General features: G+C 41.7%; 2 protein-coding genes across 3 annotated transcripts in view; both read left to right on the top strand.

Annotated features, from left to right (window-relative positions):
• The first annotated feature begins 3639 nt into the window (after window positions 1–3639).
• On the top strand, window positions 3640–11023 carry slc30a8 (solute carrier family 30 member 8). The gene is made up of 10 exons (XM_085445582.1): window positions 3640–3708; window positions 3820–3931; window positions 5919–6085; window positions 6451–6597; window positions 8036–8189; window positions 8303–8469; window positions 8586–8698; window positions 9459–9564; window positions 9658–9792; window positions 10281–11023. The coding sequence occupies exons 2-10, from the start codon at window positions 3858–3860 to the stop codon at window positions 10424–10426; spliced, it is 1209 nt and encodes a 402-aa protein (XP_085301708.1). The 5' UTR covers window positions 3640–3708; window positions 3820–3857; the 3' UTR covers window positions 10427–11023.
• A 5051-nt stretch (window positions 11024–16074) lies between these two features.
• Window positions 16075–26065, top strand: part of med30 (mediator complex subunit 30) — a 47615-nt gene continuing 37624 nt past the window's right edge. The window contains exons 1-4 of one of the 2 annotated variants that reach the window (XM_085445226.1): window positions 16075–16178; window positions 16733–17016; window positions 18580–18738; window positions 25354–25461. In XM_085445226.1, the coding sequence (XP_085301352.1) occupies window positions 16831–17016; window positions 18580–18738; window positions 25354–25461 (453 nt within the window). In that variant the 5' untranslated portion in view covers window positions 16075–16178; window positions 16733–16830. The remainder of the gene's footprint in view (window positions 16179–16732; window positions 17017–18579; window positions 18739–25353; window positions 25462–26065) is intronic. The other variant, XM_085445225.1, reaches the window with a different exon arrangement.

The raw sequence follows: 26065 nt of genomic DNA, 5'->3' as shown, positions 1-26065 counted from the left end.
CCACTGGCCCCCAGCTCAACACAGGCTAACCTTTAAAATCCTTCTGTTAGTTCATAAAGCTCTTAATAGTTTGGCCTCCCAGTGGATCTCTGACTTCCTCAGCGTCAATAACCAAATTAGACCTCTCAGGTCGTCAGGTGCAGATCCTTTAACTGTCCCTAGAATTAGATTTAAGTGTGCTGAGGTTGCTTTCAGTTTTTGTGGTCCTGCTCTTTGTTTTTTTTTTGTTTTTTTTTTGGCCTGTCCCGCTTGGCTCTTTTGCCATCAGAATTGTTGTCTAAAGGCAAAGAAAGATGCCCAACGGATTTACTTTACCAAATTGACCATCCCAGCCTTGCCGTAATGGTCCATTTGATTCACCTTTTATTGTTTCTTTTATTTTCACTTACTGAATACGGGACAGACTTGACTGGGGGAAAGAAGGGGAGAAAGAAAGAGGGAAAGAGAAACAGCTGAGAAGAGGGACGGGGGAGAAGGGCAAAAAACATAAACCAACAGAACGGGCAGAGAAGAAAAAAATGCATATATCAATCACCTGGATCACCTGCTGAGAAAGAAAAAAGAAAACAAGCAGAAGAGAACAAGAGTAATAGAATAAACAGCATCACAATGATATATGGGAATATGACAGTAAATACTAAATGTTAAACATTATTGTGCAGCACATAAGATCAACAGAACACAGTGTGCTTTGAGGTAGGAGCCAAAAAGGGTGTAGTTTGTGGGTGTGATCACCCGTGTGTACACCTGTGAGCATGGACGCGCTTGTTTTTTTAAAAGGTTCCTTCATGTAATGATCTGCTAGAGGGTGTGGGGGGGCCACAGCCCCGTCCTCCAGGGCATGAAGCAGGTATGGAGGAGATCAAAACTCCAGACATCCAGAGGCCCCCAGAACACAAGAGACCAAGGAAGACCAACAGAGGGGCAGCCGCGCCACTGTCCCAGAAAGAGCTGAGGAGAGTCCCAGATGAGGGCTCACTCAGCAGCCGCGGAGCAGAAGCCAGGGGGAGTTGCAGTGACGCGCCCGTGAGCTCCGCCGGCAGCCAGCCGCGCCTGAGTGACCGAGCCCCAGGCCGAGAGGCCGGGGGCACCCCACCTCCGAAGTGGCCCGAGCGAGCCCCAGGCTCCAGGCCCCGATACGCGGCCGCCAAGGAGTTAGCCGGTGTGTACCTGGATGCCCATCCCCGGACACAAAGAACCACCAACGCACCGATATCTGAGGGGGTCCGCCACTGGCAGGGGAAGTGGTGGTAGGGGGAGACAGGCCTTCAAACCTTGGAGGGCCTGAGATGTCCCCAGAGAGGTGGCGGCTGACACCCAACCTGACATATAGACACAGACATACAGGCACACACAGGTACAAACATCCATTCCCACCCTCATGCTCTCATATGCACTTACTCCACACTCAACCAACGTGGAGACAGACATAAAGAGACGCTGTACACACGATCACACTCCCCAAGCGTACTCTACAAACCGGGTCTAGATACCCTTGCCCCTGGAGGGGGGAACTGCACCCAGACCCAGGTGGTGTTACCCTTTTCCCTGCGGTGGGGGGAGGCAGACCGCCCCGACTCCGCAGCAGCAGGAAGGCCCCACACTCCAGACCGCAGTCGGACGGCCAACTCCTCCTCCTAGCCCCCCCGCTCCAGCAGGTCGCAGAGAACGGGGGTGAGAGAAGACTCCAAACCTCCCTCCACCCGCTCATTGTAGTGTTGATGCATGTGTGTTCTAAGGTGCATTTAAAACCCAGGAGGGCATGGAGCTACCTGCCAGAGAGCAGCAGGTAAGCGCATGGTCCCTCCTGCTAGCCCTCAATGTCTACGTGTATTTAAAATTGAGAGGTGGGCAACGATGCCAGGGGTGGGGTGTACACCCTGATGGTACTTTGGACTCCGTGTATCGTGCCCACCCCCAAGATCCTATATGTATGTGTAATGAGAGTGTGAGTAATGTGAATGTCTAAGTTGTGGTCCTGCTCTTTGGAACCATCCGAACGCTGATCTGAGGTCAACTGGAACAAACTCAAAACCTTTTTATTCTCACAGGCTTACTGTTCAAAACTTTATATATGTGTGTGTTAACTTCTATTTTATGTTTTCATAAAGTTTGTTTTGTTTGTGTTTTTATTGCCTTAACACTTCGCAGACCTACACTGGTTTATCTTAAAGGAATGTACTGTATAAATAAATTATCATTGCGATTGATCACCACCTTGTAGGAAGCTTAATTTTGAATTAAAGGTTTAATTCAATCAAAAGAAAGAAAAAAAATACTAATGTTTGCCCTGTGATTGCTCCAATCTGTACTCATCCCACCACCTCCTCAAAGGGAAGCCAACTTCTCCATCTTCTTCCATTTCCTTCCCCTGACCTCGCCTCCTCCACTCTCTTTACCACCGTTCTCTTCATCTATTATCACCTTCTTATCCCAGCAGATCAGCTATTCAAAATCATTAAAAAAAAAAAAAAAAAAGCAATCTCTATGATCGATCAGATTAAAAACACTGTTACTGCCAACTGATAACGTATCAGCATTTACTCAGCAGGGCTAACGCTTTTAATGCCAGTTATTCTTTCAAACATTTCATCCGAGTCCGAGTTTTTCTTTTAACATCATTTTGATAACTAAAGCGAATGAAGACACACTTTAAAAATAGAAACATAGATCTAAATTAATGAAGTGTAGACATGTAGGTCTGTTTAAGTGGATCCTTGTCGCCATCTTCTGGTATTTTTTTTTTTTTTTTTTGAATCAGTCGCCAAAACAAAAGCGAGACTAAGTTTTTTAGAAAGACTTGCTACCCATCCACTATCTTGAAACTCCCCCGGGGCTGTTATTGGCTCATTACCGAGCCAAATAAAGAATAAACAAAATAAAAAACATCACCGACATAGCTGCTGTTTAATCCACCCACAGATTGAAAATTAGTGTCGTTTTTCTTTTCTTTACCTGTCAGCTCCACGCGAATATTTCTTCCTTTTTTTCTGTTTCTGCAACTCAGTCAAAGCTGTTCAGGTTGAACTAATAATATGCTCCACACTGCCAATAAAGACTCAGTGTGAGTGGCTGTTTCCATTCAAAGTGAAAAATAAAGTATCTCATTGATAAGTTAATTCCACTGTACGTGCAGGTGCTTGGGAATCTTTCGGGGGTTAAAATCGGGGTGTTAAGTAAGACTGCTTTCATCGGAGACGAGTTTTGCTGAATTTGGAAATAATGGCTGTGATAACGCAAGAGGAAAGGGCACACGGCCCGTGTGGTTTGATTATGTAATCAGTGAGTGCCGGCTGATCAGAGGAGGTGGGCGGACCCCGAAGAACTCGAGCGGTAGTTTGGGATGTGTGAAACAGTGAAATCCTCTCCCGATTAGTGAATTAATAATCAAAGCTGAATTTGGGTTTTAAACACAAAATATTCATTAGCTTTAGGAAATTCAGCTTCGCCCCAAATTATTTCCCTTTAATATGTTACATTTATTACAGAAGTGTGTCTGTTTTGGACCCCATGTGTGCCATCACCTCCCCCGCCGTCCTTCGGGCCGGCCGGCTCTGCGTTTGCACACGGTGCAAAGCGTTAGTCACAAGATTGCATCAAAGTCTTTGCGCCTTGCACCCCAATTCGTTAGAGAAGACATCCAGCGGCCGCTGAAAGACGTCTCAAGAAGGCACAACTCAAGATCAGAGAAGAAAACAAAGATTTTAAGTGAGATAACTGAACATTAATATATATATATATATATATATATATATATATAATTATTGTTTTTACTTCTTTTTTATGTTTGTTTAAATACGTTTTTTTTTTTTTTTTTAGTCTGAGTATTTTTCCGACTGTCTGAGAAGACAGCAGTCATGTTTAAAAGCAAGGATCCAGAGAATTTTCACCTGGTGTCAGAAGAGAAGAAGAGATACAGCACACCGGAAAGGTAAACGATTAAAGTTTGTCTTAATAGTGTTTCAGATTAGAGTAGAGGAACATGTGATTCCCTGTTTCCAACAATAAACAGGTGAATAAAAACAAGCTTAAAAATATTCATTGTGCTTGAAGGTTTGGTGTTAAATTGTATTTTAAATCAAAAGAAACAGAAAAGGGTAGTTTCAAAGTTTTACAAAGTGCTTTGGGGGAGTGTCTGCTCACGTTCCTCTGTGACCTACTGGTTTTCCACACGGGACTGGACTGGTCTGGGGGTCTGATGAGATTAGCTGTGTGCAAATGTGTGTCTGACTCGGATCATTTAGCCGGCTCTACTTCTGCTTAATAGGGAAGTGTGCACAGAGTGCAGCAGCAGCGCATAGACCCACTTTTAAACACTCGTTAATCAGCGATTGTTTGTTTGGTGTCCTCTGATGTTAATATTGTTATTGGCCCTATTATTTATTAGGTTACAAGACCAAGTCAGTTTTAGTCGGGGGGTTACAATGAGGTGTAACAATAGTCGTGCCAAAAAGTGATTTCCGGTGTTCCAGATTAACTGCTTTTATGCTAATTGGTTAGATTTGTTTACAGATTGATCATTTTCATCGAGTGGTCTTCTCTGCCAGTGTGTCATGCGGATTAACTAGTTAACCTGGAGCACCGGTATTTGCCAAAAAAAAAAAGATTAGCGGTATTTAAACCGCTGCCAAGGACTTGGTGATCTATAATCTGTCAAGCACACCTGTCATGGATGATATCAAGTCAGATCTGAGCCAGAAAGAAGTACCGTTATGAAGTAGAATGAGCAAGCAGCTTTTGGTAAAGTGACTTTTACATATCGTTTATTTAATCCAGGTAAAACGCACACTGACATATAACAATGTAACATAACAGCTCTGTAAAGATAGTTTATGCATTGTTGTCGAATTTGTTATTTATTTGTGGACTGCAGCTTGGTGTGTAGGTACTTGCTCATTAATAAGAAAATAATGACTTCCCAAGCGCTTTCTCCTTCTCATCCCTGTGATGCATTCACATTGCGAGCGATCGTGGCTCAAGAGTTGGGAGTTCGCCTTGTAATCGTTCGCCTTGTAATCGGAAGGTTGCCGGTTCGAGAATTCATAAAAGCGCTATACAAATACAGGCACTATACAAATATAGGCCATTTACCAGGCACTTAGACTGATGTTTTTAACCAACACCTTTTATTGCATGTAATGCACAAACACACCAACAGAGGGCAGTAATATCCCTTCAACATACATTGTAAAATTACTATTACTACTACCGGATCATGTTGTTGTATGGCTCCTTCTTTGCACAACAAGTGTTCCTGAGCCCATGCAGTGATTTCCGCGTTAAAGCCCTGTTTTTGAAGCAATACTGCTCGAGGGCCTAAAAAAATCATACATTTTCACAGATTTTCGGCCTTATCGCTTACACACAGAGGTTTCTCCAGATTCTCTGTGCCAATGTGCCATTGCTATTAGCACATAAAGTTAAAAGTCTTGAAAATTTTCCAAAACATCCACATTTTTCCTCAGAATTGGAGATAATTTATCTGCATTTCAGGAGCAGGACCACACCGCCATACACTCCCTTTCCAGTTCTTTATCTATATATGAATCCTGCTGCACTATAAGCTGTTCTTTCTTGTTTTCATACCCCACCCTCTCTTTTTCTATCCATCTACTACTCATTAGAACGTGGGGATGTGCTCGGCCCAGGAGCCACCATCAGTCCCCTCTGAGGCCTTCCCCAAACCACAGCCTCAATTCATATTCAAGCCATCTGCCATTATCTACAGCAGATGCTGTCAAACCTAAATGAGGATGTGCTAATTAATTGTTTTGGGAAATGTTGGCATTTTCACTATAACTATTTTACATTTTTATTGCCTAATTGTAACTTATCTACCTCTAGACGTTTTTGTTAATGTTAAGGGTTAAAAATTTTGTCCACAACTCATTGCATTCACTCTGTTTTTGTGTATCCAGTGTGCCAAACCACAACATCTTACAGAAAGATGGCACGGGTAACATTAAGCACTGCCATGACAACAGCCGTGCTCAGGAGGATCGAGAGACGGAGAGGAAAGTTGCCAGGAAGAGGCTCTACCTGGTTTCTGTCATCTGCCTGATTTTCATGATTGGTGAAATCCTCGGTGAGTCACGGTCGTTTTCTGCTTTTATTTTGTGATGATTTTTTTGTTCTCATTTTCTCGGTGCGTATCCCATGATGACAGCTGATATTTGCGTATTGTTTGTAAGTCAACAATACACGCTGCCATTTCTGTTATTTTCTGTAACCTCTGACCATCTCTGTCTTCCTTCACTCCTCGTACTTCTCTTTCCTCTCACTTGTCTGTCCTCAGCCAGCTCTCTCACACCTACTTGTGGCCACCTTACTTATTTTTCTTGAATTATATATACATTCTGTATCCCTACAAGTGTAAATCTGACATTGCTGCACTAATATACCAAGTAGTTAATCCATTTCACTAACTGTCCTGGTTCTGTCCTTCTGCAGGTGGGTATTTCGCAGGCAGCCTTGCGGTGATGACAGACGCTGCCCACCTGCTGGTGGACTTAACCAGCTTCATCATCAGCCTGTTATCCCTTTGGCTCTCCTCCAGACCAGCTACACACAAACTCAGCTACGGCTGGCATCGTGCAGGTACATTCATTACAGGATGCGTCTTCCAGTTAGTATGTAATTTATTTGAGCTTTTCTTTATTTTATTCATTCCTTTGCAACTTAATTTTCACCAACATGGCATGCAAAATAAGTGGATGTCACTGCAAAATAGCAGAGCTTTCAGTGCCATATGCTAGGAGTTACATCCTGCATCCACACATCACAGATATATTTATAAAAGATCACATCATAGTCTCAAACTAAAAGATTTTTTTCAACTTGATAGATTATACTTTGATACCTTTTTATATTGTTTGTTTTACATTTTGTGTTTTTATGTTTATGTAATGTCGTAAACATAAAATCATTAAAAGCCACAAAAGGTTCAGTTTCTTTTAAATTCGTCAGTTCCTGACCAGTTTCAGGAACACAGCTTACCCCCAAAACATTCTTTTGGGTAAGCTGTGCCTGTAGCAACTTGTGATTTAGCTGTTTAGTACCATTGATTCCTCCTGCACATTTTCGGCTACGTTTTCTCTGCAGTTTTTAAATTTATCAGGGAGAGAATAACCATCATCATCTCAATATAAAGACTAATAATCATAGCATCGATGTAAGCTGCAAAAGATGCTTTTAATTGTGACTGTTGCAGAAACAATGAAAAATGGTTTAGCAGCATAAACCCAAAATAAATAACAATATAAAAATGTGGAAAAAATATATGAACAATATAGTGCAAAACTGAGTCAGTGGAGTGTATTAAAACCTGCTCTAGTACAGCGGTCTCCAACCTTTTTTGCGCCATGGACCGGTTTTGCCCGACAATATTTTTACGGACCGGCCTTTAAGGTGTCGCGGATAAATACAACAAAATAAAACCAGTACTGGTACCGAAAAAAAGAAGATTTATTCATAACACACGTGAAAAGACCCAGGAAAACCGAGTTAACGATAAAAACGATAACAAAATAACGCTAAAAACCCTGAAAACCATACATTTCACACCTGAGCCTCAACTCTCGCGGCCCGGTACCAAACGTTTCACGGACCGGTACCGGTCCGAGGCCCGGGGGTTGGGGACCGCTGCTCTAGTATACTTAAAAGTGGAGCTGGACCAGTTCCTCAATCAAGAACTCACAAATGCCACCAAATTCCTGGAGGGAGGTTGCTGAAGCTATCGGAATATGGAGGTGAGGGAATATAGAAAGAAGTGGAATAACTTGAGGCACAAATATCTTTACCTCTGGGGAAAAAACAAACTGGCTACAACAAAAAGCGGGGACCCGTGAGGGAAAAGAGTATCTGTATTTTATTTGTTTCTATTTTCCCGTCTAGATCAGGTCTTACTGTGTGTATTTTTATCAAGTCATCTTCTCTAACTGCATATTGAAATTTGAGCAATTTGCTGTTTCTTGTTGTTTCCAGCAGTGTGCATGACTGCAGATCCTGTCTCTCTCCTTGTTTCTTATTAATGCAGAGATCCTGGGTGCGCTGCTGTCTGTTTTCACCATCTGGCTGGTAACAGGAGTGTTGGTTTACCTGGCCGTGGAGCGCCTCATCAGTGATGACTACACCATCGAGGGAGATATCATGCTCATTACCTCCGGTTGTGCTGTGGTGGCCAATATCATGTGAGTAAAGTGAAGGCTTGTTCGTTTTGGAGTTTGTGATTTAATTAAAGCCATTGCAGAAAGGAAGGCAGCACTTTTCTTGAACTCTTGAAGAATGGTCCTTCTCTCAACAGCATGGCGGTCGCCCTTAATCAGTCCGGCCACGGCCACAGTCATGGTGGGCTCAGCTTTCATGGGCATGGTCACAGTCACAAGAAAGGAGGAGACAAGAATCAGATCTCAAACAGCACAGACTCGAGTGATGACTGTACGGATGTAGAGCAAAATCATGGTGATCACGGTAAGTAAAATAACGTTTTTTTATGCCATTTTAATATTATAGGTCATTATCCTCATATTAAAATGGAAGAAAAATGCTTTCTGTAATTGATTTAATTGTTATTCTTCTTCTGCCAGGACTGAGAGCTCAGCAGGCCAATGCAAGTGTGCGAGCAGCTTTTGTGCACGTGTTGGGAGATCTTCTCCAGAGCATCAGCGTGCTCGTCAGCGCCATCATCATCTTCTTCAAGGTAAGGCCTCTCTCTTTCTGTTTGCACACACAGTGTGACCCAACAGTTTAAAACAATTTAAAAGTTACTACTGAAGTTGTGGATGTTATTTTGATAATTATTAGTCCGAAATGTTCATACACCCAGTAGCTAGTCGCGTGCAGCGTACAGTGGCTTTGATGTAACAATTCCTGCATTATTTTTAGCTTCCAACGCTCAATATTCTCAGCACTAAAAACACATTCCCCCCTGAGAAATGTCAAGCAGCACAAAGCCGGGGCTGTTTCCAACAGGAAAGATGGTACCATGTTCACTGTTCACGTGCTGTTCAGTCATTTCGTGCCTTTCTGCAGAGTCCTCAGTGAGTCCTCAGTGAGCCCAGTGTGTTGTAGTTCTTTTCCCCAGACTGTCATTACTGCCAAATTAAGGCCTCCTCTTATATAAGATGTAATTAATTACCACTGTCCCGTGTTCTTTAATGAGAAGCAGTTGGGGCCTTTTTTCCTCTGTAACTGGTGCAGATTTTTACACTGAGAAACTGAGCTCTAATAAACAGAACTTTTTCATAAATAGCAGTTGTATAGCAGACGGTGTTTTTCAGCTTGGAAAACTGACAGCACCATTAATGGTGTTACTGTCTGCCTCAATTGGAAAGCACTTTGGGTCAACTCCTGCTGGTTTTAAATGAGCTATGTAAACCGAAGTGAATTCACTAATATAAATGAATTTGTTTAATTAAATATTTCTGCTATAACTCATTTTCTCCGTGCTTCTCTTTCAGCCAGAATATAAGATGGCTGACCCCATCTGCACGTTCGTGTTCTCCATCCTGGTCTTATGTACCACCTTCACCATCCTGAGAGACATCCTTCTTGTCCTGATGGAAGGTGAGGCTAAAATTACTAAATCAACACTGCAGTGCAGTGCTAATGTTTTCATTGGAATCAGAGTCTGATTTGTCTTTTCTATCCATGCCTCAGGTACTCCGTCGGGGGTGAAATACAGTGAGGTGCGAGACGGCTTGTTAGCGGTGAAAGGTGTTACAGCGGTCCACAACCTTCACATCTGGGCCCTCACCGTGAACCAGGCTATGTTATCGGCACATGTAGCCATAGGTAAGAAAGAATTGCGGGGGAATGCTACTTGATGGGTTCTTTATTAATCTGGATGTGATTAATAATATCGTTAGTAATCACATCCATCGTCTATGATGTAGTCTACGGGGAAGACAATGGATGGTATAAGAGGACATGCACTATTCTGCCAAGATGGCAACCACTTAGGGTGAGACATATGCACTATTCCACGCTCAGCTTTTTAAGTAATATGGATACACCATCTGGGTACTTGTAGAGGACTTTAAATAGCTGTACTTGATGGTATGAATGTACTTGTGCACTCAAAATAGTAAGTGCAAGACTGGAACAACATAGTCTGGAATAAAAGCAAATTTTAGTTAGATAGGTTGCTACTATGTCTCAGCCTTTTGTTCTTCCTGGTCATCCTTGACCAAAAAATAAAGCTCATAGATGCAATATAAATACAAAAGGTGACTAACATTTGGTTTATCACCAATCCCTTTGTTTTCCTCTCTCCTCCACAGATGAGTCAGTGGATGCTCAGACTGTCCTCAGGGAAATGACACAGGCTTGTTTTGCCTCCTACAAATTCCACTCCGTTACGATTCAGATGGAGAGGCAGGCCGACCTGAAGCCTGGGTGCACACTGTGTGAGGACCCTAAGAAGTAGGAACCCGCCGTAAATCTTCATCTGATCCCAGCGAAACAAAGCCAAGATTTGTCTGCTGTGGCGCATGTGTCGATGGCAGTCGGCGCTGCTGCTGGGGACCTTGAGGGCTTAGTGACAAACTTGCACGACTGTGTCTAGAGTGCCTTTGTATTGACAGACCTAAAGAAATGTTTAAAAGAGCAATGAGGGTGGCTTTTGAATGCAAACGATTTTACGGGAAACACTAATGTCCCCCCTCCTTTGGGAAGTTTTATCCATTCGTAGGTATAGTTTTCATGATCAATTTCTGCTTTTAAAAGTGTTCATTGTGAAACTGAAATCACTGAGGGGTCTATGCAAAACTGCAGTTCAAAAGTCTCGTGTCAGTGATACAGGGTGTTGTGGTTTTGTGTGATTAAGCAATTATTCACTTTATTGACCTCAGACATCTGATACAAACCATCATTTGCACATTCTATCATAGTATGTTTTTCTATACACTGACTGTTATACCAGACTCCTGAGTGTAGTTTCATACATGATGTCAACACTTCTTCAAACTTTGCATAAGTAAGGTGGAAAAACTCAATAAAATATTCATGTTTTTCAAATACTCTGTATTCTGAGTTTTGCTCTGTGTCAGTGGAATAAGAAATGCATCTTGGGGGGAGGGGTTGATTTCCACCATAACTAACCCCCACCTTTTTGACCTTGAGCCAATTTGCAGTTTTCAGTAAACCTCGGGGGCTGTTTCGTTGTACCACCAGCCTCTGGCATGCTGCAGACAATCAGATATTAATGGCTTGTGTGAGTTTGACCTTCGTCTATCCACCTGTGTCCTGCAGTGTGAGCTGCAGGTGTCCTGAGCTTCAGTGGCGTGGACAAGGTAATCATTAATAACAACTGACGTGTGGCTGGCTGGTGCCAGCTAAATCATTCATTTTATATTTTTAATGGACATATTATTTATTGTATTAAATAAAGCATTAATAAACATGCTAATAAGATAAAACTCCTTTTTTTTTTTTTTTTTGGTTGACTAGCTACTTGCTCACCGCTTGATTCAAGTTTTGTAAATCTGTTTTCACGTTTTCCACAACCAAAGACACATAAACGAGCACATTTCAAGTCCAGTCATGCTTAAGCAAAAACTACAGCCCCCACTCGGACACGGATGACACCACCTGTCCATTATTTTTAGAAGGACAGCTCAGTAGGCCTCTGAGGTGTTCTCATCAAGGTTGTTACTTTCTTTTTAGATCAAACTAAATGATCATTATACAGTCGAAGAGGAAGAAAAAGGCAGCTCACAGTTCAGACTTTTAGGTTGGGTTTTTTTTGTTTTTTACTTTATTGTGCTTTTTAAACTCTTGAGTCTTAAATGGTGACTAAACATGCAAATCAGAAAAATAATAACAGAGGTGATAAATTGCAGCCTGAAATAGAACCTAAACAAATTAAAATCTCTGAATGGGAACACTGATGTAATGGTTTAGTGGACTGCATTCTCATGTTTGTAACGAGTGGTTATTTGAGTTACTGTTACCTTCCTATCAGCCTGAAGCAGTCTGGCCATTTTCCTCTGACATCAAGAACTGCTGCTCACTGGATATTTTTTCCCTAGAGATGGTTATGGAAAAATCCCATCAGATCAGCAGTTTCAGACCAACCCATCTGCCGCCAACAACCATGCCACATTCAAAATCACCTAAATCACCTTTCCTTTCATTTCTGATGCTCAGTTTGAACTTCAGGAGATCATCTTCATCATGTCTGCATGTCTAAGTATTGATGTATTGAGTTGCTGCCATGCGACTGGCCGATTAGACATTTGCATTAACAAGGAGTTGAGCAAATGCACCTCATAAGGTGGCTCGTAAGTGTATACCCTCCCTTTTGTTTTTATCTGTTTGCAGCTTGTGAAACAGAGCAGGAAATTCCTCTAGGACTGCAGGACTCACAGACACACAAACTAGGAGGAGTGCCAAGACCGAATCCCAAGACACAAAACACACTCACTTGCAGATAAAAACAAGAGTAGGTTAAAAGACACTGAAAAGACAAGGGAGACCTGGGGTGTATACACACAGATACTACGTGGACAAATCGGAGTAGTGGAAACGTGTGAAAAATGAAGAGCTGAAACTAATCAAAGGCAATGGGACAAGAGAGGTAAAACTAACTATAAAGCACAAAAGACTATCAAAACAGCACAGGAACCAGCATGACATAGAAACAAGTACCACAAAGACAAGATACAAGGGAACATGGGGGTACCAGTAAAAACGGAAAATAAACTACATCTCTAACCGCAACAGTCTTACTTTAAAAAAAGGTACCAAAACTAAGAAACGTAAAGAGTAAACTGAGAAAACAATTAAGGAAATTATACCGGAAATATCTACCCGAAAAAACATCATTCAAAACTCAAAACGTAATGAGCACAGGAGTCTACACTCGCCTAGAAAGGAAGCACAACTAAGAACAATGAAACTCATCCCAGGACCTACATATTAATAGAAACCCCTTAGACAACAGCCACAAAACCCCAGGTCCATGATAGTTTGTGTTTCTATCTTCCCCTATGCTCCAAGGCTCCTGGGTCTTTTTAGTCATTTTAGGACGTTTGCAGCTCAATCAAGTGATCATTTTTTCTAATGTCTTACGCCTCAGTGTACTGCATTTGGGTCCTCTCTTCTCCTTATGTTGCTTTTTTATTTTCTGGTCTTGGCTCTGTATGATGCCACTGAGATGAGATACTCCAGATCAGCTCATTTCAGGCACATAGCTCTGGCAGTAAAACCTGCTTACTGTTAGCACTATCACTGTTTAAATATTTTGCTTCCAAGAGGCAGCCAATCAAATGAAAACAGCCTTAAAGGGAGGGTGGCCTAACAATGATTGATTAAAGGATTATTATTTTGAACTCTAAATCATCAAAACTATTCGGGCAGAATCCAAAAAATATATATTTAGATGGAAACGAGAGTACCCCTTTAGATTGTGTTTACTCAAGGCTCTTTGTGATGTGTCTCAATCAGCCTCATGGTAGCAGTTTGGGATTGTTGTGTTTCTGAAAGAGTCACCAACCATGTCATTGACACATAACCTACTCTGCCTCCTTAGCCACAGGTATTGTAATACCTAATGAAATGACATTGAAATGTCAGGTAATAAGACTATAGCTGCTGAGTGGAGTGCTTCTAACATGCCTGCCTGCTTTGGCAACCTCACTCACACCCATAAACTGTCCTGCCTCTCTGCTCTTGTAGCGCCGGGTGTGCTGATCTCATTCTTTGTAAGTGAATTTTCTGAGAACAGCTGAGTGGACTTTACATGCTGCTGCTTTCAGAGCAAGCCATTGTACTCCCTGCTCTCCATCTGAACTTAGCCCTGCAGGGATCAGATCAGTGTGCATTTAATTAAAGCATAGGTAATGCACTAGGTGGATAGATAATCCATTTTAGTTACGATACCCCCTCCGCTCATAATTATTACACTGTTTCTATTTCCCTATAAGGGGTGATCAGGTCGCCTGTTGGCCTTCCTCACCACTCTATCTTTCTGTCGTGCATTCTCATCAGGCTCCTGCAGAACTGACTACATGATGCGGTACTGCAAGCCTGTCGTCACTTTCATGGTAATCTGTGCTGCTTGATTGTGTGCTGTTGCATGTAATCAGTCTCAGTTGTGTTTTCCGTGAGTTTTCGTCCTGCTGCTCATCAGTGACGGTTGGAACTGTTCAAACAAACACACAGTTGAGCAAATACGAAGTTGTTACGATTTCTGAGAGCCATGCCTTATGATGAATGAAGGTCTTTTATATTTTTATTTTGTTGCAATGAGGTTTGATTACATCAACAAGAGTGGGCCCTTTGGAATCAATACGTTTTTCATCAGCTCGTTTTGATGTGATCAATACATTCTGCTGTTTCTCTATTCACTTTGAACAGTGAGGACAGATGAGCTCTTGGTTGATCAGGGCCTGGAGACAGCTGTCTTCTTTAGGATTTGGGACACATTTACGTTATACAATACTGTGCAAAAGTCTCAAGGCACCCTTATTTTTTGTATTTTGCCAGGAAAGTGGGAAGGAGCTGCAGCAGTCACAGTCAAACATACATGGAAAGGTTGAAGTTCAATATTTGGCGTGACCATCTATATTCTTCAATACAGCCTGAACTCTATTAGGCAAGCTTTCTTGTCATTTCTTTAAGCAGTCTTCAGGCTTTTTGAAGGATTTTTAAAGCTCATATTTGGATGTCGGCTGCCTTTTGTTCTGTTCTGTGGTGGGATGCTCTCACACTGCTTCAATAATGTTGAGATCTGGGTTCTGCCACTTCTTCTTTTTGAATTTTTGTTGATTCAACTGAAGAAATAAGAACAAATGACGTATTTTTAAGACAAACAAAACAAGCAAACAAAAAATCTGTCTCCTCTGAAGCAAAATATAAAGAAGTAAGGGCCGACTCAAGGGTTTTGCACACTCACTCAAACTTTTATATTTTCCATCCTTCTCCTAAAGTTGCATCGTTAATCAGCAACATAGCAATATGGGAAAACGTATTCATCTCGCTACCTGCCTCCACCCACTCACCATCGCTGCTTCCTCTTTCCAATTAAGCTCACCAAGACATGCTGGATGATTATGGAGGAACTTATTTCCAAAAGGCATGCCTCAGTTAGTCTGGCGCTACAGCAGATGGGAATTGTGAGAGTAACACTCATTCATCCTGGCAAGCTAACCAGCACTCTGTCTGCAATTAAGAAGTTGTGGGCAGTCAAGTGAACTCAGTGTTTTTCGCATCAGTATTGCATGTTGCTGCTAAAAAGAGTGGGAAAAAAGACTCTGGGTTACCATTACATAAAGTGTGTTACTGATAAAAGAAAATTGAAATCCAGCCCATGGCCCTAAATTTCAGTGAATGGTGTATATTAAGTAATAGCATCCTAATCTACTTTTTTCAGCCTCATTCAAGCCTAAAGGTAAAACCTTTCCTTTTTTTCCCCCCTTCTTTTTAAAAAATAAATAAATAAAACTCTTATTTCTAGTGTCTGTAAGTCACTAGTAGGGCAGTAATTCTGCAGCACATGCTGAGGAAGCAACCTTGGACAGCTTGCTGTCTGTTCGTGACACCTCTTGTATTTCAAATTAATTATAATTCTGATGGCTCAAAAAACAATCCAAGCACAACTGTACAGTAGACTATAAATAATGGATGGGTAGATGCACTGAGGGATTTAATTTAACACAGAGTAAGGGAAAGAGAATGACCCATGAGAAGCAATCATGTGGCGTAAATTGGCCTGGGGGCTGATGAACTCAGATGTGTGGTAGTGATGCTGTTATAAAAAAAATTAGCCAGTATGTGTCGCTCTTACCCCAAGTAGCCCGAGCACATTTTAGTGTGCGCGTTGCTTTACCGTAATGTTTTCATGCCTTAGAAGCATTCAGAGGGAAGCAGTAGTTGACCAAAGGCATATTTGATATTAGTACATGTCCGTTATAACATCTTATTCTCGTTAAAGTTATACCAAATTAAAAAATAAATAAATATATACACACACACACACACACACACACACACACACACACACACACACACACACACACACACACACACATTTTCACGTTTCGCTTCTATTACATTGTTTACAACCCAAAATAACGGCGTCAACTTAAGACTTCTCGCGATAGTTGCAGCAGCAGCTGAGATCCCTGAAGCAGAGGGATTTGACATGTCAACAAAAGAGATAAATTATCACCACACAGGTAACCTAACATGTTGTAATTGTGCCGGTGAGCAAACATGAATACTCTCTGTGAGTTGATGTGGTAGAAAAATTATATATATATATATAAAAAAAACCCACAAAAAATAAACGTAGAGAAAGCGAGAGTGTCGTATGGTGTGACTGTCCACTTAGCTTTTGTGACAATCACTGTACTTTTACATGAGCGATGATTAACCCGTTACTCTATTTCATGTATCTGGGTGTGTCTTTCAAAGCTCGGGGTGGCATTTGAGAGACTTGTACTGATGTGAGTTATCGTTTAAATAGATTCAAATCCGCGTAGATAACTTATTTTAAAGGCTATGGCGTTAGCACAGAGACTAACGCGTTGTTTTTGTTACTTTTTAGCACTTGTGGAGTTTTTATATAGCTGAAAATATGTTTTTATCAAACTTTAGCCTAGCTAAAAGCTAAGCTGATATTGCTAAACTCTATGCTGTTGAGTATTCACAAAGCAAGCGCAATGACCAAGACTTCCTTTAACTTCTCTAAATTTCCTTCTCTTTATCCTCTTTAAATTGCTCCCTAAAGGCATGTAAATGTCTCCTGGTGTGGAATAACCTGACAGGGAAACACGTGAACCTCCCTCCAATCCATCCTCTCCAGCAGCATCGTCACCTGCAGTCTCCATGACGACCCCTCCTCTCGTGTCACCTTTTGGCGGGCAGCCGCCACCTCAGCAGCAGCAACAGCAGCAGCAGGCTCAGGCAGCACGGGACGTCAACACGGCCTCGCTGTGTCGCATCGGTCAGGAGACGGTCCAAGACATCGTCCTCAGGACCATGGAGATCTTCCAGCTCCTCAGAAACATGCAGGTATGGTCACGTTTGTAGCTCTAGAACCAATGTGAGACTCTTAAGTATGACACAAGATGAGTAAAATTAAAGGTTTGGACACGCTGTCATGAAAACAGACCAGCCAAAAGATGTAAGGGGGGAAAAAAAGAGATACTAACATAACATGATGACTATTATTCTAATAACAAAGCAAATGCCAGTCAGGATGGCAGTTCTTTATCAACACATTTTGATGCAGGATTTAAAAACAACAGGATGCCTGCAGTCTTGATGGTAAATGGGAGACGACCACAGCCAGCAAGAAGCGCAGTGCAGTTAAAAGGCCAAAATCACTTGATTTGAGAAGCCAGCAGAGGCAGTTTAAGGTTCATTAAAATAATGTGGCATGTAGATTGTATTCTGAAAGAATTTGGCAGAAAGTACAAAGATGTAAGGAAGCTTTTAATCAGTGTCTAGGCTCCAAATATGCCTTTTTCACAAATTACATTTTGACAACTAGGAGCAGGAAAAGTACAGACCCTTTTTTATGCCTTCAATCATTAAGGCAGGGAAAATACATATTAGCATAAGGCAGTGCCTCTTAAATCTGGGGACAGGAACCACAGCATAAAACTGAAGTTAAATTAATATCACTTAAAAAAAATTTAAGTGCATTTTTCCATGCAGCAATGTGATATGACAATCATTGTCAAAGTGATTGCGATAAATCCAACACTGGCTAAGCAAGGATGTTGCCTTTGTGTGGTTTCCTCCTGTGTTTGCAGGGCTTTGTTTATGTTGTCATAACAAAGAAGGAGCGCTCGTAGATAAGACTCATGAAGTCATCCTACATATATCATTGAGCTGAACGTATTGCTTTTATGTCAGATGTGTTAGTGCACTTTCCTTCCAAATGTTTTCTTTTATTTCCAAACAGTGCATCAGTCTTTACTGCATTTAAGTGCCAGCGGATGCTTGTTATTATTCCTTGAGATCATTTATTTGTGCATTAGCTTGGTCTGCAGTTCACATGTAGTTCAGCTTTGACCTCATCTTAAAGATGCAACTGGAATGAGTTTATCGTGGATGTCTGCCTGCTCCTCCGAGACGCCGCTCCCGCACCTTGTTAAGATCACAGCCAGCAAGATGGGCCGAGCGAGCGCGACCTCAGCCGCAGAATGCACAAACAGCATTGTTGTGACTTGTTTTTTTAGATCACAGGCCGCCTTTATACTTGTAAAAATTCCTCATGTGTCTTCTCCTCCCTCCACTCCTTCCGTCTCTCTCTGTCTGTCTCAGTTTATGTTTGGTGCTTTAAATTGTGATTATTAAAACCACATGCCATATTGTTGCAGGATCACAAACGTGTTAAACACATTTTAAAGCGTCTTTTCAGACTGATGGCTCCCGTTCTTAAGTAGAAAGAACACTATCACTTTTTTATCAGAGGATTTCCTAATGCTTTCTTATCAGCTGGGGAACAACAGAGGCTTCGTGATGCTTTGGCAGTCAGTGAGGATCAATAAGTTTAGCTTTTTTATTAGCACTAAGAAAATTCTAGTACTTTATTTAACACAGAGTTTCCCCGTTGGTTCTTCTTAGCTGCCTAATGGAGTCACTTACCACCCCAACACCCACCAGGACAGGCTGGGGAAACTCCAGGAGCATCTACGAACGCTTTCTGTGCTCTTCCGCAAGCTGCGCCTCGTCTACGATAAATGCAACGAAAACTGTGCCGGCCTCGACCCCATACCTCCAGAGGTGAGACACGACAACACTAAGAAATATGCTAATGACAGCTTTCTCTTACTGACGTTATTGAATTTCTGTTAAAAGTTGGTAAAATAGTCACATTTGTGAAACTTCCTTCCATTTCCAAAGGAAACCCGTTGTGCTTTTTCCCCATTTCCTGTCACATATATACACACAGTTATATCAGTTATTTTATACCACCAGTGGTGCACTTTCCATAATTATTAAAAATAAAGTTGTGAAGTTTATTAATGAAATGTTTTTGCAACATTCATCAATACAAAATATTTCAGAAGAAACATGTAATAATGAAGAATGTGTCAAAATACAGTCATACAAACGGGGGGAAAAAATTAAAGAAGATTAGAAAAGCATAAATGTAAGCTCCAAATGATTGAACAGTTGGTGTATTAATATAAAACAGAGTCATGAAAGTGCAGCATCAAGAATGAAAATACAGTGCAACTCAGTAGTTAACAATAAAATAAAAAAGCCTTAAAGGTTTAAAAGAAAAGTAAAAAGTTATAAGAAAGCTTGCCGATATATTTAAATCTTTAAAAGAGGTCTAAAAGGAAATGGCAGCAGTTTGTTACATAACAGAGGAGCTCTAACAGCTAACGCTCAGCCGCCTTCAGTCTTTTAAGTGTGAGGTGGGAACAGTTAGCAGGTTCTTACATTGGCTGGTTGGTTAGGGGACAACAGAGTGCACTTATAAATCATAAAAGGATTGACGAGGAGGGAAAATTAATCTTAAGATGAGCCTGAAACATAAAAAATGGAAAACTTTGAACTTTCCAAAAGGGCTTCTAACATTTCTTTGATCCGTATTTGCTGCACACGCCGGTCCTGTTGCAGAGACTGAAGCAATATGACGCACGTCTACAGTGGCGGCACGCACTGGTTGCATAACGCAGACAAAAGAAGCAGTTGGGATTTGTTGGCTGTGATGTGGAGGAGAGGTGATGACATTGGTGCAAGTTGATTTAAGTATACAAAAGATTGGCGTGCACCTGGGAACACTGAGATTTAATCATGGGTTGATGCATGTCAGTGCACTCGGGTAAAGGTAAGGTAAAGTTAGCCGAAGAGCTCTGTCTGATTACACACATGTACTGATGCACTGAACTTTCCAATGCATTGCCAGCATGGATGTGTGTGAGGACATAAATGTCAGACTCAGTTGGACAATAAATTGTTTTTAAGTCATTAGCTCCATATTACAAAGTCAGTGTGATATGTGATATCAGGCTATGATCTGATTAATTCACCCTGAGTGAGCGAGTGTAATGTGTCCGGCTTCCTGCAGGCTCTATACAGGCACCGCCCTCACCAAAAGTAAATAAAGTATTTGCAGTAGTGAGACATGTTGATTGTGGATTTTGTGTGTTGCTGACATACTGTCCGGAGTCCACCCAGCCATGCTCAGCCTTAGAAATAACTCCTCTCCCCACCTTAAAGGCTGAGCCCGGCCAACCTATAAAGGAAACTCATTTTGGCCTCTTGTATTCGTGGCCTTACTCTTTTGGTCATTACCCAGGACTCATAATTATAGGTAAAGGTTGGATTTGTAGGTTGACTTGTAAAGTTCAGCTCTCTCTTAACCATGGCAGTCCAGTACAACGCCTATATTTCTGCTCAAACCATACCAATCTGCTGGTCCACCTCTCAATCCGTCTTCCATTCACTCATGAACAACACTCTCCCCCTCTTCACAAAAGATTAATGAAACAAACAAATAAAATTAGTGGGTAAGCAGGCCCGGATCATGCTACAAACATTCTGCTTTGGATTTGGTTAGGTATTACATGCTGAAAGGAGATTAAATGAAATACACATTACTCCCAGCTTAATATAGTTGTTACCTGATAAAACACATTGTATTATACTTTGTATTTTACATATTGTTATTACTTTCAAGATGCTGTCTTACCTCAAATTAGGTCATGCTTTTATTATATAAAGCACACCTGCAACTGCATTTAGGTTTTACATGATGAGGCTGTAAGCGGGGAAGTGCTGATACTACATTTTAAGTTGACTGATTGATCTTTTTAGATGTGAACGTCAACAAATGCTTTATATGCTTGTCAGGATTTTTTTTTTTTGTGCTTTCAGCCGTCGCCTCACATAGTCCGGCTTTTCGTAAAAGCTGTCTGCTAAATTAGGAAGCTGTTGGTTTAAAGGAAGTAGGTGTTAAGGTTCAAAATTGAGGAAGGAGAGTACAAACCACCCTTGGTCCAGAAGCTCTTGGTCAAACAATGATTTTTAATGAATACACACGTGTGGGAAGACAACTCTGTACGCAGACAGCAAGTAGTCTTCAACTTAATCAAAGCATGAACAGATATTTTATAGCATCAGGGTTTGATTTACTGACGCCCCTTCATGCGTCACAGATACATTTTATACATAGATCAGATCAACACAACAATGACTTTTAACCCAGAAGATCATCTTCTATTTTCATGGATGGTACTTTCCGTTCTTGTCTTAAAGTGAATTGTTCCTCTTTCTTGCCGAGACAACAAGGATGGTTCCTCTAAATAAATCTAACTCATGTGTGTGTGTGTGTTGACCTCACATGCTCTTTCTCAATTCACCTGTTGCACTTCTGACCTTTCACCAGACCAGAGGCTCACTGAGACTATATGTATGTCTTCTACTAAATAAATGTTTTAACCAAGAACCTCTACTAAAACCTTAATATAAAATGACCTGATATATAAGTGTTTTGTAAGCATGTATTGCAATTCCTTCTATGTTCTAGTTTTCCCTCAGCATGTATCACCTGAACAGTCACGTCAGTGAAGCTTAAGACCTTTAAAGAACCTGAACATCAACTCAAATAAGCACAGATATGCATTGTGTACACAATAGTTATAACTGCATCTGAAATACAAAATTAACATCATCATAAACATCTTAAGGCCATCTTAAAGCTATCTGTTACATTGTTAAAGCCTCGTCTTAGCCTGCTGCTCAAAATAACTTCCTACTTCTGCAAACTCTCTGCAAGCCTGTTTCCTGTCAGCCTGTGACTTTTAGCCTTTCTGAAAGACACACACTGTTCAACCCCTGAATGCAATATAAACTCCAGATTATATTATTAATGCAATGGTAATAATGATGATTATTTAACAATAGCAGTAAAATAATTTCCCTGCTCCACATAGGCCATTGTAACTTCCATATCCCCTTGCTCATGCACACACACACCCTCTCACAAAGCTGCTCACACAAACACACACATATTTACCCTGGGGAACTCTTATCTCACCTACTCCCTCTAGGTCTGTCTTTTCTCTGCCTGCAGCAGATTCATTGGTCGTTTCAGGTGAGTCTCCAGAGCCTCTTTACTGCTGGTTACAGTCACCATCCACCTTCAGGAGCAACAACACCACTTTGCCTCTTAGCCCCGCTCCTTCCGTGCCTGCCTTCACAGAATGATTGCACAATTGTATCCCCCCCCCCGACACACACATAAATGTACAACATAGAAATGCAAGTGGTGCAGTGTAACTTGGCACAATAGCATGTTTTCGCCACATGTGCAATTCCACACGCACTGGCTCGCTGGGGGTGCACTCTGTGAGGCACCATGCGGGGCTCCGGCACGGCTATCCACTACTGTTTGATTGGATTTATGACTGCGGCAGTCCCTTCCCAATTTCTACAGATTGGCTCGGAGCTAATCTTTCTCACCAGGCTCCTACTGAGGATAAAGGAGGATGTGGGAGGAGACCAGTCTTAAATTGGAACAAATTTGTGATGGCTGCCACCACGTACATTTTCTGCATTGAGGAGTACAGTCAGCGAGAGGCATTTTGAACGATCTGTTCAAAGTGACTCTCGTGTGCAGTTGTGCCCTTAAATCAAAGCCGGTGACGGGTTTTCTTTGACATTTTCCTTTTGCCGTTCCTTCATTGAGTCATTACACCATCTGGCTATTTTTTTTCCTCCCCCTGCTCATTCCACCTTATTTAAATGTTTATTCATTTCCCCCCGAGGCTGAGACCCAGTCCGGTGCTGACCAGCCAATAGCTCCTCTCACCATGTTTGTCTGGGGCTGAGGGGTTGTTGATTTTGGCCCCAGCATGCATGCCATTTATCATCCTAGAGAATTCAGGTGGCTGCCTGACAGCCGCTCACTATTGGCTGCCTGAAACAGGAAGTGGAATCAATGACTCGGGCAGCGTGACCTCATCTCAGCCTAATTAGCAGCAGACCCGTTTAATGAACAGCTGGACCAACTGCACACGTCAGCGCTTTCGCCCCTTTTTCTTTCCACTTGTCGTTCGTTGCAGCTTTTTGCTTGCCCCTTCTCAGACTTTAATCTGCTTTCTTCCTTTATAGATGCATTTTTCTTCCTCCTCCCCACATTTTCTACCACTTTCATCTTCTTTTCTCTGATATCTGCTAGATATTGGATCTCTGCTCATTTCCTTCTTTCTCTCGGGCCGGTCTGTTTGTCCTTGTTGGCTTTGTCTCTCTGTCTTTTTCTGCTTTTCCCATGTTGTTCTTTCCCTGTGGTTCCAAGTCTTGCTCTCCTCTTGTCATTTCCTGCAGTGAACAGCTATGCCATTTCATTTCCCTCTCCTCTTACACATTCACCCTGCTGTTTTTTTTTCCAGTCTTTTTTTACCCTTTTCTTTTTGTCTCACTGAGGCAACCTGGAGAACTTCATTAGGCCATTCTTCTCTGTCAGCCAGGAAACCACATCCATCTTTCTGTGGAAGAGGCAGGGGTTATGACTCACACTTTGACGTGCACGTGCTGCATAGCTACATGTACACACACACACACACATACACACACACACAAAATACACTCTCCATCCATCTCTCCCAACCTACTCAGCACATTTCATTTTCCCCCCGCGGGCTGCCAAACTGAGCCCACCACCTTTAAAATGTGATATGTCGTTGGCTTCGGCCTCAAATTATCTAATGAAAAAACTTTCATCTTTTCCTGTTCAAAGTTGAAGGCGAGCTCATAGTTTGTCTGGTATAATATCCTGCACATGTCCTTGCTGTCTTTTCTCCCTCCAAGAGTCAGAGTTTACAGTTTGGCGCAGAGCTAAGCCTGGAAACTGACAGGAGTAAAGAAACTTTTTCCAGACTTTTATGTCTTTTTGTCATTCTTTATTTTCTTCTTTGTCTGCCTTTCTTTTTCCCGTGCCCATTTTCTGTTCTCACCTCTCTCTGGCTCTTTTCCCACGACTCTTGCCCTCTTCAGTGCTATCCTACTCTATTAGTCTCCTCTCTCTGTCTGTATTTTATTTTATTTTTTTATAACTTCCTTTGTGCTTGTCTTGATATTGTCTGGCTCCAACTCTACTCATACACTAGTCAGTCATTGCTTCCAGATGAATCAGGTTACTTAAATCAGCCGTCGACTGTCTGCAGGGCCTCTGCTCCAGCTGCACAACACGGGCCAAAATCTGTAGTCAGTCATAATTTACTGCTTTGCCAAGTCATTATTGGAGGAAGGTTTGCTATTCCATCATATGGGATATTTTTTTTATTAGCTAATGTTGCTTGGAGACTGTCCTACCTAATCTATGTTTGTGATCTTGTCTGGTATGGCAGTATTGTTTTGGAAAGGAAAACAATGTTTTTCTAGATGTTTTTTTGTAACAGGAACTTCTTGCTTCCAGTATTACAAACCATAGCAGAGTCGTCCACAGCCTTTATTAAAACCCATAAAATGTCATGCTATATAAAACTGTTGCTGTCTTTTGAGAATATGAAACTCCATTTTCACTGCGTGTGCTTTACAGTCTATTATTTTGTTGTTGACAAAATTCAATTTTGTGCAGTCGCTCTGCAAAGATAGCATAACATCAATCACACATTGTCAGTGCAGGTCTTTTATATCCTTGCTGTCTATGTGTTATGAGGAACAGTGTGTTCTCAAGACATTCATACATTACTTGATGTGTGACTGCAGCAAGCCTCCTGCTCCCCTACCCACACCGAGGTGCCCACTAGGGGGCAGTGTGACGCAAAGCAGCAGGCAGTGACCCTGTCGGCTCTCGGGAACGCTGCCTCGCCTGAAGGCTCTTGCACATCAGCCTCACTCTAGTGTCAAGCAGACAAGGTCAAGCACACAGAGTGTTTAAAAATGAATTAATCTCCCACTCGCTTTTCCCTCTCACTCTTTTCCTGTCCCTGTCTTTCCACGTTGAAGAGAGTGTTCGAGAACGTACACACAATCCCCATTTTCACCACTTTGTGGGAACAATCGTGCGAGAAGGCATAGAGATATGTTGAATATAGCTTAGTTGAGATTTCCCATACACATGTAAATGTGGCCTATAACTGCGCTCAGTGGGCGTATAGGAAAGATGTGACTAGGCAGCACAGTGCTTTTAATTTATTTGGACCTTAGACGTTAGATTGGGGAAAAACATAGAAGTAGGAAAGAGAATAATTGCATCAGGAGGTGAATCTTTAAACAGATTTTATTGAAAAAACTACGATATGGATCTTACTGTGCGACTCCAAGCAGGGAAACACAATCCAGTTATCTGAATAAGTCAGCATTTTGGGAGCGATCCTCTTACGCTTGTCTTGCTTACAGTAAGTAATACAGCCACATTTTTTTGTTTGCTGTCCCTTCCAGCAACTGATACCCTTTGTGGAAGATGACGGCTCCAAACATGAAGACCGATCAGGTGGACAGAGCCGCTCTGCCAGTGAGGAAAGGAGAGAAATCCTGGAGGTCAACAAGGTATGGTGTTCTGGATGAACAGCACAACACTGACAGGCTTACAGGTTTGATTTCCAGCCTGTAACAACACGAGGAGAAGCTTATTAGAGAAAAAATGGGAAAGGTTTGAAAAGGCTCACAGTGATATCTCAGTCTCTTTTTATTTCAGCTATAAACATGGTGTTATTTCAGTGATGTTTCAGTATCATTGTACAGACAAGACATGATAATTAGGCGTGCAATTTATTCCAGATGAATAATTTTACTCAACATCATTAACCCGAATTTTTAATTGCAGGTTTGCTCTTATTTGAATTGCAACCATCCAGGTTGTACAGAAGGTTTGTGCAAAAACAAAATTAAGAGGCCACACTTGATAAACTTTGTCTGATGATAGTGGTTGTGTGTTTAAAGGAGGTCATGATACCACTGGGAAATCCTATTAACCACAAATGCATTTTACAACATTTTCCTGGGGACTAGATTCATCCTCAGCTATCTTTTTTTTTTTTTTAGTTTAATTTTTATCAAAACCTGAATCTCCTGGTCAGTCGGGGAACCTGAGGAGCAGTTTGAAGACCCAATATTTGAACCTAATGACATTTTTCCAACTGTGCAGGAGGAG

The sequence above is a fragment of the Copadichromis virginalis genome, linkage group LG22 (assembly GCF_057382275.1).
Source record: "Copadichromis virginalis isolate Kocher_CV1m ecotype Utaka linkage group LG22, C_Virginalis_male_GT1.1, whole genome shotgun sequence".
Classification (NCBI taxonomy): domain Eukaryota; kingdom Metazoa; phylum Chordata; class Actinopteri; order Cichliformes; family Cichlidae; genus Copadichromis; species Copadichromis virginalis.
The sequence above is the reverse complement of the archived record's forward strand: the minus strand, read 5'-3'. Positions and strand labels throughout refer to the sequence as shown.